Source organism: Piliocolobus tephrosceles, chromosome 11 (genome assembly GCF_002776525.5).
Source record: "Piliocolobus tephrosceles isolate RC106 chromosome 11, ASM277652v3, whole genome shotgun sequence".
NCBI classification, from domain to species: Eukaryota; Metazoa; Chordata; class Mammalia; order Primates; family Cercopithecidae; genus Piliocolobus; species Piliocolobus tephrosceles.
Window position 1 is genome coordinate 58,963,963 of NC_045444.1, and position 15,585 is coordinate 58,979,547.

A 15,585-nucleotide genomic window follows, 5' to 3' on the forward strand; every position below is an offset into this window, starting at 1 on the left:
CTTCCTTCCTTCCTTCCTTCCTTCCTTCCTTCCTTCCTTCCTTCCTTTTCTGCTTCTTTATCCCCTCACCAATCATCTGCTGTTACTACCTCCTGATTCTATAATTCTATTGCCCTCCCACCCTTCATTGCTCCTTTTGGAAATAGGAGGTGAAAAAGAGATAAAGGAGAAAGGATTTTGAAAAAACAAATATGGTATAGACAAAGAAATGACCATGTCTTCATTCTGCGTGTATGGTACTGCCCACATGTGACCCTTTAAATATACAGATTTTAAAATGTTTGGTGGCTAAGGTACCTAGTGCCATTTGTACAAGGCTGTCTCTTTTTAAAATATTATACTTTTTGCCCATTGTCATGAGAAACTGATTTTGATCTCAATCTCTGTCAACACCAGTATTTATATGATGTGTTTCTATGTAAAGTAAACTCATACCCTAAACCAATGGATTGGAACCAGTGGCCAAGAACAAGTGAGTAGATACTCTTGCTTTCCTAAAGATTTCCACAAGAACCCAATTTCCTTTTCTGTTTTTTCCCCCTTCCAGATTCTGTTTTAAATGACTTTATTATGATGCACTGTGTTTTTATGCCAAATACCCAGCTTTGCCCAGCCCTGGTGGCCCAATATCCTTTTATTGTGATTGTAAGTTCCTAGTCCCTCAAAGACAACCCCACCTGTCGAAGGCCATTCTCTCATCTTATCTTCTGAAGGTAAGTCACGGCCCAGGCAGAGTTGTACATTCCACCCTCGTCACACTGAAATGTGTTTTCCCACATTTCCCACGGTTTTCCCCTGTACAGACTCTAGCTGTGCCCGGCAGAGGTCTGCTGTGCCATGTTTAAGGATTTCCTCCTTGTTACCTGTATTGGGCCATTCTTTCATTGCTATAACGAAATACCTGAGGCTGGGTAATTTATAAGAAAAGAGGTTTAATTGACTGGCAGTTCTGCAGGTTGTCTAGGAAGCATCGTGCCAGCCTCTGTTTCTGGGGAGGCCTTGGGAAACTTATAATTGTGGCCAAAGGTCAAGGGGGAGCAGGAGTCAGGTGGGGGAGGTGGCAAACACTTTTAAACGACCAGATCTCATGAGAATTCACTATCTCAAGGACAGCACCAAGACATGAGGGATCCACCCCTATAACCCAAACACCTCCCACCAGGCCCACCTCCAACATTGAGGATTACATTTCAACATGAGATGAGATTTGGACGGGGACAAACATCCAAACTGTATCATTATCTGTGCAGAGAAGTGTGAACCAGCTTACCACAGGAAGGTGATGCTGGCAAAAAAAAATCCATGCCTGGGAGGCAGGCTAGAGAGGGTTATGGAGAAGAACCTGGGAGTATTAGCAGGAACGGTTCGCTAACATCAGAGACAGACTGTTCCCTGGCAGGATGGACTGTGGTCGGCTTGTTTTCCTCCTCTGAGCTATGGTATTAAATTGTTAATGCTGAGATAAATACAAGTTATCACTGTAGGATAACTTTCTTTTCCCATTCATCCTAGTCCATCCTCTCCTCTAGATACCAAAATTTCTTTCTTTGTTACTACTTTTTATTATCATCTTATTGACTTAAAGACCCAAAATTTGAAATCCAGTGACAATTCCTCTCTATAGCTTGAAGGCCAAGTTTGTTTGGGACAGCTTTTCAACAGTGTTTGGAATGGCCCAGTTGATGCTTGTATGTAGCACAGAGCAAACATTCTCAGAAAATGGGAGTGGAATAAAAGAAGTGGGTATTATTAATGAGCTTCACACTCAATTTTGGGAGCATGTGAAAGTATATTCTAAGATTTTGTTTTATTTTTAGAACAACAAAAATGTAAACCCCAAATCACTTTGGCCATTTTGATCAGTTAAATATATTGAAGGAGAATGGCTCTTTTATTCTTTTTTTTTTTTTTTTTTTTTTTTTTAGGAATTCAATGAATGTTGGCATGTTTTCCTCATTCAAGATTAAATTACCCTACCTGATTCTCATTTTCTTGTTCACTCATAATTCTCTTTGAAGTAAACAATGTATGAGGACAGGAGATTTGAGTTGAAGGTGCAACTCAGAGGGAGCTGCAAGAGGGAGATTTGTGTGTTTATTTGCCTGGAAACTGTCTTACAGAGTAATGATGGCTTAATGAGACTTACTTATATTATATATTTTTTCTGGCACATACTCAATTTTTCTCAAGTAAAATGAACACATTCAGGATCTCTGTGCTCTTTTAACTCCATATGCACTAATCATTATAGACATTTGAGATTTGCTGGAAGGAAAAATAAAATCCACCATTGAGTTTAGACTTGCTTTTTTTTTAACAGTTAGAAGGTCGATAAGCCTAAGGCAAACAAAACTCAAGGACAAGTCAGGGAGTTCAGTGGGCCAAGGCGCAGCATCTTTACAACTCCGAGCCCCAAACACTGCGCTTGTCTTTTTTTTCAGATTCTAACTTCTTCATTTATTAGCTTATTCCCCTTCAAGAGTTGATTGAGAGCATTCAAATCACTAACTTCTCTTTTTAAAATAGTGCTCTGGAGAGAAGTCTGCTCCTGCCCAGGTAGGGAGGAGTGGGGAAAAATGATGCCGGCAGGGAGGGAGAGGGGAAGGCAAGAAAGCAAACAGGCGGGGAAGAGTTGTGACATCAAATCCGACTTCTTTCTTCTGTAGATGGGGGAATCCAGGATGACTGGGTGTAATCTATATTATCTAGGTCCCTTAGACCACCTCCCTCATATCTGGCCCTGTGGGAACTTAGATTCTCTTCACTGTTCTATTTTGAATCAGCTCTGTTTGTGTCAGGTGCATGCTAAGAGCATTGACCAATATTATACCACTTTATCCTGACAGGATTTTACTGGGTTAGTATTAGCTTTGTATTACAAATGAGGGTCCTGAAGTTACCCCCAGCCCCCATAAAAAACAAAAAAAGGAGTGGCTTGCCCAGGGCAAGTAGCTGAGTCCTCCAGATGATTCCAAACCTGGAGTTTGCCTTTTTTTTCTCTCTGTCTTCACAACTTATTTGTTTCAAAGCTTGTTTAAATTTTAATGATTCCGTAACCTTTAATTAGAGTTTAAGAACATTTCAAGACAATATATTGCATCATAAACTGCTTAACAGCACACCTGCAAGCAACAGGGATGTATAATGCAAACTTGAACAAGTGGTTTAACCCCTATGTTTTTAACGTGGGACATTAGGGATAGTAAAATACTTAACCATGTTTCATTAGTCAGTTGCTTTAGTGGAGTATTTTTGAAGTGCTTAACATCTGGAACTTTTCATAGCAGCTCTATGAAGAAGTCAGTATTTTTACTGCTATTTTTCTAAATCAATAAACTAGAATAATGAAAAATTATGAATTGCTCAGAGAAAGGTAATTACTAGCACAGAAAAGATTTGAGCCCTGAGCTACTGACACATATTTCTGTTCTTAATCCACATTGTGTGTCTCTTCCAATTTTGCTTTTACCATAGAGAAGGATAGTAGAACTCTGCTGAACATTAATATATCGGGCCTTTTATGTGCTAATGAGAGAGACTCTCTATTCATTGGACACAGTTTGGACATGATTTGACCCGATGAATACAAGTGCTTTATAATGAGTTTGAAAATCATATTTGTTCAATTTCTATACTTTTCATCTCCAGGTTCTTTAATCTTTTTTTAAATCTGCATTTAAAATTGAGTTCAATTTTCCTTTAGTCTTCAAAAGAAAATTAAAACCACCTGTATATAACCCTATAACCTCTCAGGTGTAGTACTGCTAACCATTTTGTGTATATCCTTCTAGTCTTTTTTCTATACATATAGATATATGTTTTTAAATGTAAGAATGGGATCATACTGTAAATAATTTTGTATACCTTTTAATTAAGCAATATTTTGTGAATATCTTTCTATGCCATTATTTTTCTATGCCATTTTTCTAAATATAGATAGTTGTCATCCTTAAAAATAAAACATTCTCATTCCAAAAAATTTTAATTACCACAAAAGGAGAAGAGAGCAAAGTTCACCTGGTATCTCACCACCATTAATAAATTTGTTTTTAAAATTTTGGAATTTATGTATACATTTTTATGTACAAAAGATTTTATATAAATTAAATAATGTTACATGTGCTTTTTGGTAATATGCTATTTTTCACTTAGTGGTATATTGTGAATATCTTTCCAAACTAATATATATAGAGATAAAACTATGTCATCTTTTTTTCTTCTAGATAATTCCATAAACATGTATTGACCACTGGAAATGTGTCACATAAAGTATTGGGCAAGAAGGGGGCAAAGATGTGAGAAGGACATATTATCATTTTTAATGACTATAGTATCAATAGATATGTCATCATTATTTTCTCAGCCTCTACCTATTGGATATTTAGATTATTTCCACATTTTTTTTGCTATAACAAACACAATGGAGTGAATTGGCATCCTTCCAGCTAAATCTTTGCCCAAGTATATGAAAGTGTACTCACTTTAAATTCCTAAAAATAGGCAAAGAACATATAGTATGTTAATGCTTCTGACATGTATTCCCAGATTGCTCTCCTGTTGTCTCAATTTTATGCTTTATGATTAAACTCTGCCATATTCTTGTTTGTGCAACTCCAGGCTGGCCTTCAGTTTAGTAAGTGAACACATGAAGCCAATACTATTTTGAATTTTAATAACTCTCTTTGATTGAGAGTATTTTCACATTATTTACTTTATCTTTCCAACACCAGTTCTCCAAATGTAAAGCAAAAAGTCTGGTATATTATTTTTGTTGTTGTTGTTGTTTTGTGTTTTTTTGTTTTGTTTTGTTTTGTTTTTTTGAGACAGAGTCTTGCTCTGTCACCAGGCTGGAGTGTAGTGTCACGATCTCGGCTCACTGCAACCTCTGCCTCCTGGGTTCAAGCGATTCTCCTGCCTCAGCCTCCCAAGTAGCTGGAACTACAGGCACGCGCCACCACACCCAACTAATTTTTTTATTTTTAGTAGAAATAGAGTTTCACCATATTGGCCAGGATGGCCTCGATCTCTTGACCTCGTGATCCGCCCGCCTTGGCCTCCCAACGTGCTGGGATTATAGGCGTGAGCCACCATGCCTGGTATTTATTTCATTTCACATATAGGAGAAATCAAGGTACAGGAAGGTCTAATAACTACCTGAGATCCTGCATATACTGGTAGACATTTGGAGGAAGTCCGTGTAGCACTGATGTAAGAGTGGTTTGCAGTGGACATTGTGGTTGATTTGCCAACATACAGGCCTTATTACCTGGTCATTCTAGCCACTCGTAGTAATTAGCCTCCCTTGCCAAAGACTGGTTCTCCAGTGCCAGACCCAAGCTAGACTGGGCCAATGGAATGCAAAGAGAGGCTTCCTGGGCTTTTGGTGAAAACCTTTTCAACATTTAGGAGAAAAAAACAGGAAGCCTGTAACCCCAATTGCCAGCAGCAGCTATCTTATAACCATGATGGGAATGAACCCCAAGATAAAGCTGGAATGAGGAGACAGTCAGGAAAAACGGGGGTCTGTGATAACATCATTAGCATTTGACTGGTCCTGAAGCTTACTCTGCCAATGGATTATCTTTTTATGTCAATGAATATAGGTGTTTGTTGTTTAGGACAGATTCTTACTGCAGCTAAAAGAATCTTAAGGATGAATGGCTGATATTTAAACTTATAGAAATTTTAAAACAGCAATAATTTTGGACAGATTTTTTTGTTAGTATACGAGTTTTCTTTAGCTTAGTATTCATCACAAATTTTGTGCTTTTGGCATGGAAATAATGAGTTTAGTTTCTTGAATTAAGAAGAAAAAAGACTGGGCACGGTGGCTCAAGCCTATAATCCCAGCACTTTGGGAGGCTGAGACGGGCGGATCACGAGGTCTGGAGATCGAGACCATCCTGGCTAACACGGTGAAACCCCATCTCTACTAAAAAATACAAAAAACTAGCCGGGCATGGTGGCGGGCGCCTGTAGTCCCAGCTACTCAGGAGGCTGAGGCAGGAGAATGGCGTGAACCCGGGAGGCGGAGCTTGCAGTGAGCTGAAATCCGGCCACTGCACTCCATCCAGCCTGGGCGACACAGCAAGACTCCGTCTCAAAAAAAAAAAAAAAAAAGAAGAAGAAGAAAAAAAATAGAACATGGATTTGCCACTAAGTTTTAACTAAATCCACCTTTTCTGTGTTTCATCCCCACACAGAAGCAAACGCAACAGCTTCCCTCACTGAAAAATTAGGGTCCCTGTCATAAAAATCTTTGTGAAATTGATCTGGAGATATTCTCTTTATCAGTTGACTTGGGTTTTATAAGTGGAACGTTTATCAAAATCTGCTTTTCTTTTTGATGAAAGATTCACAGAATAGCAGCAGGTTCATATTCTTTCAATGAAGCCAAGTTTTTAGGAACATTTTTTAGATTTCCTAGAAAAACTTTCAGCTTAAATTTTGTTGTAACCAGATTTTGTCATCATAGTCCCCATTTGATTCTGAAAAGTGTTTGATCCATATGTCACCATCAGAGCAAGTTGCTTCTGCAGATACGCAATTTGAGAGTTTGTTTCCAATAAAGAAGACTTTGTTTGATGATGTTATGAACATGATATGCTCCTTAGGAAAAAAAATGACTGTCTTATCAGATATGCTAAAAAATGTTGTGTATACATGTTCTCGGCCTCCTATCAACACTATGTACTCTTTTAATCTTGTTTTTTACAATAGGGAAAGTGAGTTCAAGCAGCTAAATAATTTGCCCCAAGCTACATAGCTAGTAAATGTTAGAACAAGATATGAACCCAAGCAGTATATTGCATTAGGGCACGTCCTAACTGCTGTGCTATGAGTACAAGCCCTTGGCTTGAGACTTAAAAGGAGAATAGCCAAGAATTAGAGACTTGTAAAAACACGGAGAATTCTGAAAATGAGTGGGAAAAATATTCTGAGCAAGAAAATGGAAGATAATTAAAGAAATTGATGGTACAGAAGGTGCTCCTGTGAGCTCAAAGTTAATAGGTACACACAAACAAAGGAGCAGCTTGTGCAGACAGGAGTAACATCACAGACTTAAACCCAGAAATGCCAGGTCTTATGAAAAATTCCACAACTGTCCATTGAAAATATTTTAAATGACTTCCAGAGGAGAATCAGTAATAACACTGGTGGCTAAGATTTACTGAATACTTAATATGTTTCAGATACATGTTTTACCTGTATTATCTCATTTCATCCTTAACGGCAATCTTCTGAAGTTTACTGATGAGGAAACCAAGGCTCTAAATTGTCAATTAACTTACCAAAGGTTGTAAAGTTTTTATATAGGTGGGGAAGCCAGGATGGGACCTAAGCAGTGTAATTTCAGAACTTGCATTTTATGAACACGCCATATGAAGGAAGAAATAGACCCAGTGGTCAGGATGTCGGGCTGCTCCACAAAGACAAGAAGCCCAGATTATAGTAAAAAAAGCAAAAGCTCTGAAGTAAAAAGACCTGTGTTTAAGACCTGTGTCCTATAAGTTATATTATTCAGCAATTACGCTTAACCTCTCCAAGTCCCTTCTGTAAAATAGCGGTAATTATATGATATGGTCCAGCTCTATGTCCCCACCCAAACCTCATCTCGAATTGTAATCTGAATTTTAATCCCCATGTGTTGGGGGCAGAACCCTGTGGGAGGTGATTAGATCAGGGGGGTGGTTCCCCCCATGCTGTTCTTATGATAGTGAGTGAGTTCTCATGAGATCTGATGGAAGGGGCATTTCCCACCTTCACTTGGCACTTCTCCTTCTTGGCACCATGTGAAGGACATGATGCTTCCCCTTCCACCATGATTGTAAGTTTCCTGAGGCCTCCCCAGCCCTGCGGAACTCTTTCCTTTATAAATTATCCAGTGTCTTGAGCAGTTCTTTATAGCAGCATGAGAATGGACTTATACATTATACTTGCCCTACCCACTTCACCCGGTTGTTGTGAAAATCAAATGAGGTTATGTGTGTGAACATACATTATAAACCTTAAAACCCCATATAAATGTTGCTATTATTATACCATCAGGAGAGAAATATGGCATATTATAAAGAAGATACAAAAGCTTTGTCTTGTCAGTGGGCAGATGACCCCCAAAGTTTGTTTTCAGCTGCAAGCAGAGATCTTGTATGCAAAGCAGGGTTTTAAAAAACAACAACATTGAAGAGCATCAGTTTGAATGTTGTTAAGTGTTTTATAAATAGCTGCATAATTAGCATGTACTTACTGCAAAAAGTATACATAATATTTTATTCCCTGTTGTAGGCTGTAATGAATCTGCTGCCTCTACATCCTGGGAGGTTTTCACTTACTTTCCCCATGATAATTTTAATACATGGAACCATTATTAGCTGAATTAAGAATAAGTAAATGAGCAGTTAAAAAAAAAGTACAGAAAAATTACAGGTGCCTGTGGTGAGTAAGATAATAACTAGGTAAAAATATATGAAATAATTACAGTGTTTGAACGGCAGAGCCGGCATGAGGAAAATGACTCAATGGAATATTAAGCCTGCTGTTGGCAGGGTAGAAAAACTGTAGCCTACACTGTGGCCTTCACCTCTTCTGATTCTCAGCCCTAAAACCTCACTGCAAACAGATTCAATTTGCTCTCAGTCACATGTACACAATGCTGAAGGAGGTAGTTCAGTTCAGTGAAGATTTAGTCACTCTGAAAGTTTGTCATCCTGTAGATTAAATACCCAATAGCTGAAAGATTCTATTTAAAAGATGTACCAGATGTTTTGCAATTAAATTCTTTATGAACTTATTTAGAATGTACCTCTGATCTGTATTTGACATCTTGACAAAATGGGATTCCGGGTAACTTAGATAAAGGCTCTTAAATAGCTGTGATATTTTTAAAGGTTTTTTTTTTGTTTTTAGAAAAGTGCATTAGTTATAGCATTCCAAACTGTGCAATTAAATTGTTTGTAATCAGTTGATCAAAAAACATTGAAGGTTTTTGTGTGCCCAGTCCTTAGCTAGAAAATGCAGAAATTAACAGTGAGTTTACGACTTCGTTCCTTCTGTTAAGGATTTTGATTTAATGCTTCCAGATGGTGAGAAATACTTTATTACAGGTTAAGTGTTCCTTATCTGAAAATTCAAAATCCAAAATGCTCCAAAATTCGAAATTTTTTGAGCTCTCATACCAGTAGGTTTAATGCAAACATTCCAAAATCCAAAAAAAAAAAAAAAAAAAAAAAATCTGAAATCCAAAAACACTTCTGGGCCCAAGTCTTTGGGAAAAGACATACTCAACTGTGTAAGTGAATCTTGAAGTTGGAATTTGAATGACCAGATTTAACAATGTCTGCTCAGTCGCAGTGAGCCACTGCTTTCCTAATTGACAGGTATTAAACTATAGCAGAGGGGATCTCGTTCAGGTATTAACAATTTCTGTGCCTCTCTATCAGATTATGAAGGCTGCAATAGTTAACTCTTGATTTTCGGCATGTGCTTTGTTATGAAGATTTGGGGGATCAATTTCTACATCTCAGGTGGATTTTCCTATTTCCCAACAAACTTTGAAGTCATGTGACTCTGCTATATAATCTATGTTTGTGTAAAGAAAGTAATGTTAATATCAGACAAAACACAACATAGACAGGTAAAAAGAGTACTGGGGAAGAAAATAAGAAAACTGAGTAAAGAATTCCTTTGATAAATTTGGAAAAATCACCTAAACTCATTCTGCCTCGGTTTGCTTACCTCTAAGGTGATAGAGTTGAAGGAAATGTAATCAAAGGGCTCTTGAAACAGAGATGCTGTGATTCCATGACTTATCTGAAATCAACTCAAATGTGTCAGTGATAAGGTTGGCCACTCAAACTATATGGCCTTTTCGTAATGGTGTTTAAAATACTAATTCAGTAAGTAATTTTATATTGCCTTACAGACTTTACAAAAACTAGAACTTTATGAGATATAGGAACCATGTTGTCTTTCTGCATCTCTTTCCCCATGAGTTCAGGCAGCCATATTTCTTCTTTCCTGGACCCAGCTGTCATGATATCATGAGTCATGGCCTTATTCAATAAAAGCACTTCTTGATCATGCATTATTCCAGTTTTAGCCAGAGAAGGCTTCTTCAACCTTCCTGATGTGTCTGAATTATGAACATGCTATATTTGAAATGTTACTCTTTTTAGATTGTACTTTTGACATCATATTGAGACAAGGGAACTAGTAGGATATTCTTTATTCTTTGGCTGCTACCTGAAGGGAATATAGTTTTTCCCCCTTCCAACCTTTTTTGTAGGAGTTAAATAAAATCTAAAAATTACAAACTTTCTAAAAGCCTGGGGAGATTGTTATGGGAATGAATAGAAACCTCAGCGTCTGATCTGTAACCATTTCAGGTAAAATCAATTGTATACAAAGTTCTCTTTGTGTTTCTTAAGAACCTGATTTAACAGACATTTCAGAAAGGCAACCCTATGTGTCGCCTCTGGAGGAGCAGAATCCTTGAGCAATGCCTGGATTCAGCTATAAAAGTAGTATCACCCCCACCCTCACTTTAGTAAATAAACATCCATAAGGGGACAAATGAGACTTTGTGAAATAAGTCAGTGCTTCCTTTTATTTTCCCAGAGGTAAAAATACTGAACTTTCATGAGAAAAGGGAGAAAGCCTTTCTCAGTCCCTCCGGATTTGGTCAATTCTGTCTCCCTAGAGACTGTGGGGTTCTTCATCAAAGACAAGGGGTGCTCAGCCCTGGTTACTAAACATGCAGAAACAGCTGCGGGAACCTTGAAACTTCAGTGTGCACACACTCACACAAAAGGAATTTCTTTCCCATTAAGATTTTTGCTTTCTGGATGCATGTATTCTTAATAATTTCATGAACCCGAGCACTAAGGTCTAGTTGCTATAGCCGCTGGTTAGGATGGTGGGGGTGGGAATAGTGGAAAGAGCCGCATCTGAATTTGCAAGACCTGCCATTTATTCACTCAACAACCTTGGTCAGATCTCTTCTCTCTGAGTCTCCATTTCCTCACTGGTAAATATTTCTTCCTCAGGTTTGTAGAAAGCATCATTTGATAGCATAAGAATATTGAGCTTATTTTATGAATTATAAAGTTCTATACACATTATCATAACAAGTAGGAAAGACTCCTTCCTCTCTCTCTCTCATCTCTCTCTCTCTCTCCCCACACCTCCTTTCTGTCTTACACATGTGAATACCTCCTTTTCAACATGTTGTCCAATGTAACAGTTCAGATGAATAGGACTGTGCCCATTGTATCACCAGAACCTAGCATGGTGCTTTACTCAAAGTAGTCTGTTAATTAATAATTGGTGAATCAATTGGATCAATTTGAATAGTTTCTTTGCCTAAGTACTTGTTAAGCACTTTGATGTATTTTCTCTGAAAAGCATATTCATTCATTTGAAAATATATTTACCTCTTAAAAACCACATTAACGCCTCAATTGTCCTATGTTGGGGTTATATTTCTAAATTTAGGCTAAGCGTTCACCACTCTATTACTACCAGCTCAGTCAAAGCTTCCCTTTCCTCTCTATGCTGTTTCCATCTTTGAGTGATGTAAAATGTACTCATGTTGCATGTGTAGTGAAATAAGATCGTAGTTTATAGAGTAACTTAGGGCACAGTGTGACAATTCTTTTAAATTGGCATGATCTGAGAGAGAATTAAATTTGCTCATTTTTCACAGCACAAGGCCATCAGAAAGGTCGTCTTTCACAGGCACTATCACTTAGACCTAGAAGAGGGGCTAGAGGGAGGAAGCTTAGCCTCAGGTGCCCAGTGAGGAACATACATGGTCCATAGTGGCATCAGGATATTTGGGACAGCAGTCTAGGGAGCGAGCCCAGCCTACTGGGAGCTTTGACACATACTGTACTTAGAATTCAGAATCTCCACCGACTCTTATATTTATAGGGGTTGGCCTTCCTCAGTCCACATCCCTACTCCGCACCTCGGCCATTCTTACTGTCTCCGTTTGGCTCCTATGCCATGGAAATGAAAAAGATAGCACCTGCCAAAGCCTGATGTCATCCAAGTTTCTACACAAACACAAGTTACCATAAAACTAAACCAAAGACACCACCATGGCAAGGCAGCATTGTGTTTCCATTATGTTAGTTTGTGGTACCTACCTGATTCTGCTTTGGTCCACCTTGCCTTAGCGTTATTAAATGTGGTAGCTGAAAGGGAATTTGGAAATGATTTCTTCTCACCTCCTCATTTCATGGGTGAGTAAATGGAAGTATGCAGCGGCTAAGTGACTTACACAAGATCGCATAGGTAAGTGCTGGCAGCTAGAGGACTTGAACCCATATCCTCCCACTCTTGGGTGAACCAGTACATATTTTTCAATCAGTCAAGACTTTCTTATTTGGTACCTACCATGTGTCTGACTATGCTCCTACATGCCATTAAAAAACGGTCATAAAATATAATGTCCAGCATTGCAACTCTTTGGAAAGAAAAACTCAGTTATAAATGCATGCAAGCAAGAGACCGAAGAGTTAATCAGAAAAGAAATAATTTTCACATAAAGTGACCTTTCTTCCTTTCTTTATTGTAAGCTGAGAGAGAATTGTAGCAATACAGGTTGAGCAATTTTCTTTTTTATGAATCTTGTGCTCAATTTATGAAAGCCATTTTGCAACCCATTTACATGCAGTAAACCTTTGCTTTAAGGTTCTGTCATTTACCTTGATCATGATTATTTATAGTCCTTTTAGAAAAGGCCCTTTACTGGTTTAGCTCTCAAGCACAGCACTGCCATAAGCCGGTTTTCTACAGCGTCTTTCAAGGCAGGGCAGGAAGCTAAGACAGGGCCAGTCTTGTAGCTTGCTGTGAGGAATGGGGGTGTTGGGTAATGGGAAGAACACTAGACATCAGGAGTCTTACATTCGAAACCTCTGCACTCTCACTATGTAATCCTGGCCATTTATGCTTCTTTAGTTTCAGTTTGTTCACTTGTAGAAACGGAATGACACTTTCCTCACAAGGCTATAAGAGTTGAACTGAAGTACTTTGTGTGCAAGTTATATTGTATATTGTGAAGAGTAAGTTATTTTATGAACTAATTATCTATAATATGAACTATAAATCATTGAAAAAGGAATGGTATGTCTAACCTAAAATATTTATTGATTACCTCTGATGTTGTCCTTGTGTAGTACATACAAGAATGGACCAGGGACCTTTACTCTTGGCACATAGGAGACCCTCAATCAGTACTTGTTAGATTAATGAATAAATAAAGTTTCTGGGTAAAAGTCAGTATGCTAGGAATGGTGTAGACTACAGGACAAATGACCATCAACCCAAGCCTCAAGGTGCTTGCAATTAAGATGGTAGCCGTAAATGTGCAAAGAACCAATAAGGTAAGTTGTGGTTCTACACAAGAGAAGAAGGTACGGTGTAAGAAGTGTGTCAGAGGCCCTCACCAGAAAATTGGTACAGCAGGAGCCTTTCCTCTTCCTACCTCTGGGTGGGTTTATCTACCTCCAGCCTCGCTTGCCCACCCATGCACTCTTTGTATCAGCCATGGTCCCAGCAGGACTAGATGCCCACTTGGAAGGGTTTCACTGAAATGCATATAACAAAGGGGATTACAGAGATTCGGGCAGAATTTTGGAAACCAACAACAGGTGGAAACGCACCCAGAGAGAAGCAACAGCAGGAAACATTACCATCCAGAGCGGCAAAGGGCAAGACAGATCCTGGCAGAGAATGACAGCTAGAGCTAGACACAAGAATCCTTGTCCACACCAAATCCAGGAGGAGTCTGTGAAAGTCTAATCCCTTGGGCAACTATCAGGCCAGAGTCAGCAGGAATTAACAAGGAATTGCATGCATTTGGCATAGACACTTTCTGTGGGGTTTTTCATGAGGGCCTAGGGGAGGAATTCTATCTGTCTAAAAGCCTGGCTTTCTGAAACCGCGATCTGTCACTCTTTACCTTTGAAAGTAGCATGTGAAATGAGTGTAAAATGGTTCAATTTCTTCCTTGACTCCTCGGCACTTACCACGCACAGCCTTCACAAGGTACAGAACAGGAGAAAATGGATTATGCCCTCAACAATAAGAGGCGAGTCATCCGCCTGGTTCTACAGTGGGCTGCCATGTATGGAGACCTCCTACAAGAGGATGACGTGTCTATGGCCTTTCTGGAGGTAGGCAGGGGTCATCCCTTCCAAGAATACACCATTGTCCTACAATACAGGGACCTACCTGTGGGCTCAGCAGCTTCCTTGGAGAGACTGTCATTGCAAATGCAAGACTTTGTGAACACATTCATTCATCAGAAAGAAACTACAGTCTGACTCCATAATGGGTAGCATTTTCATATATTTTCATCTAGTCTCTTTTTCTTCATATGTTTTATCTTGTAGTCACGTAGCACCCATCATTCTGCAGGCTGCCTTTTCCATTTAATTTGATATAAGGATTTTTCTGTCAGTACAGTCCTTATAATGCAAATTTCTTTACATCTCCTGAAGTAATCAAAAAAATTTCTAATGACCATTGAGTAGCCATGTCACAAATATATTTATGTGTTCCCTTATTGTTGGGTGTTCACATCATTTCCAGTTTTCACCTTCCTAGAATAGTAGTACGGTAAAAAGTCTTGTGCAAGTGAGTCTGTCCTTGATTACCTCCCTAGAAGTGGGATTACTAGATCAAATGGTAGATATTTTTGAGTGAAATGGAGCAGATCGTTTATTTAGGAATTGCCAGAACCGGAAATGGTAGGCTGTGAAAGCGGTTCATGAACACTGCTGTAAGCTGCACTTCCGCATTCCTTCCCGTAACTCTAGCCCCAAATTACAGCACCGATCCTGACATTTAAGCCCAGTTAGTCACTCTCCCCCACAAACTTTGGATGAGGACCTTACTTCTGTGCAGGCAAAAGGCAATGTTACTTCCGTTTCAAACTTTTTCAGTCTGTGTGTTCTAAAATTATAAATTATCCAAAAGAAACATACACCCTCTCTCCTTTCTATTCATATCATTTCACAGCCAGAGGGGCGAGGCAGGGAGGGAAAATGGACCGTGAGCATCCCTCCAGGCTGAGGAATGAAGTATTTTGAAAATGTGAGGAATGGCGGTAGCTTGGGGTCATACATTGACTCATGGCCTCTACTCATTGAGTACGGGACCATTTTGCAGATGAACTAAAGTGATGGTGAAGCTGGCACTGCCATGGTTCTCACCTTCTGCTGCAGAGCAGAGCAGACACACCTGCAGCTGCAGGGTCAGGACAGTTCCCAGAAGGGCAGCAGAGAGTCCTGAGTTGGTGGCACAAACTCAGCATAAATTCACTACAGTGCTGAAGACCATGCTGCATCTTACCACCAACTATGACCCCAAATGGGTGGCACCTAGTAAATAAACAATATATGCCAAAATAATGTGAAAATGAACACTGAAGTTCCCCTGAAAAAAAAGAAGTAAAAAAAGTGCTATTTTGTGGACTCCAAAATGACCCATTTCAAAACACTGGCTTTCATGTAAATATCATATAAACAATTCACCTGCAATTTATTTTGAATTGAATTTTTATTGTTGTAAAATAGA

The 15,585-nt window shown here is 38.9% G+C and overlaps 1 protein-coding gene across 20 annotated transcripts in view; it reads left to right on the forward strand.

The window, feature by feature from the left end:
* Positions 1-15,585, forward strand: part of RAPGEF4 (Rap guanine nucleotide exchange factor 4) — a 312,185-nt gene that overhangs the window by 259,951 nt on the left and 36,649 nt on the right. For all 20 annotated transcript variants that reach the window (XR_004229213.1, XR_004229214.1, XR_004229215.1 and 17 more), the window contains 2 exons: positions 548-626; positions 14,030-14,180. Coding sequence is in view for 17 of the 20 variants with exons in the window: in XM_031936487.1 (XP_031792347.1) it covers positions 548-626; positions 14,030-14,180 (230 nt within the window). In the remaining 3 variants the exon portion in view is untranslated. The remainder of the gene's footprint in view (positions 1-547; positions 627-14,029; positions 14,181-15,585) is intronic.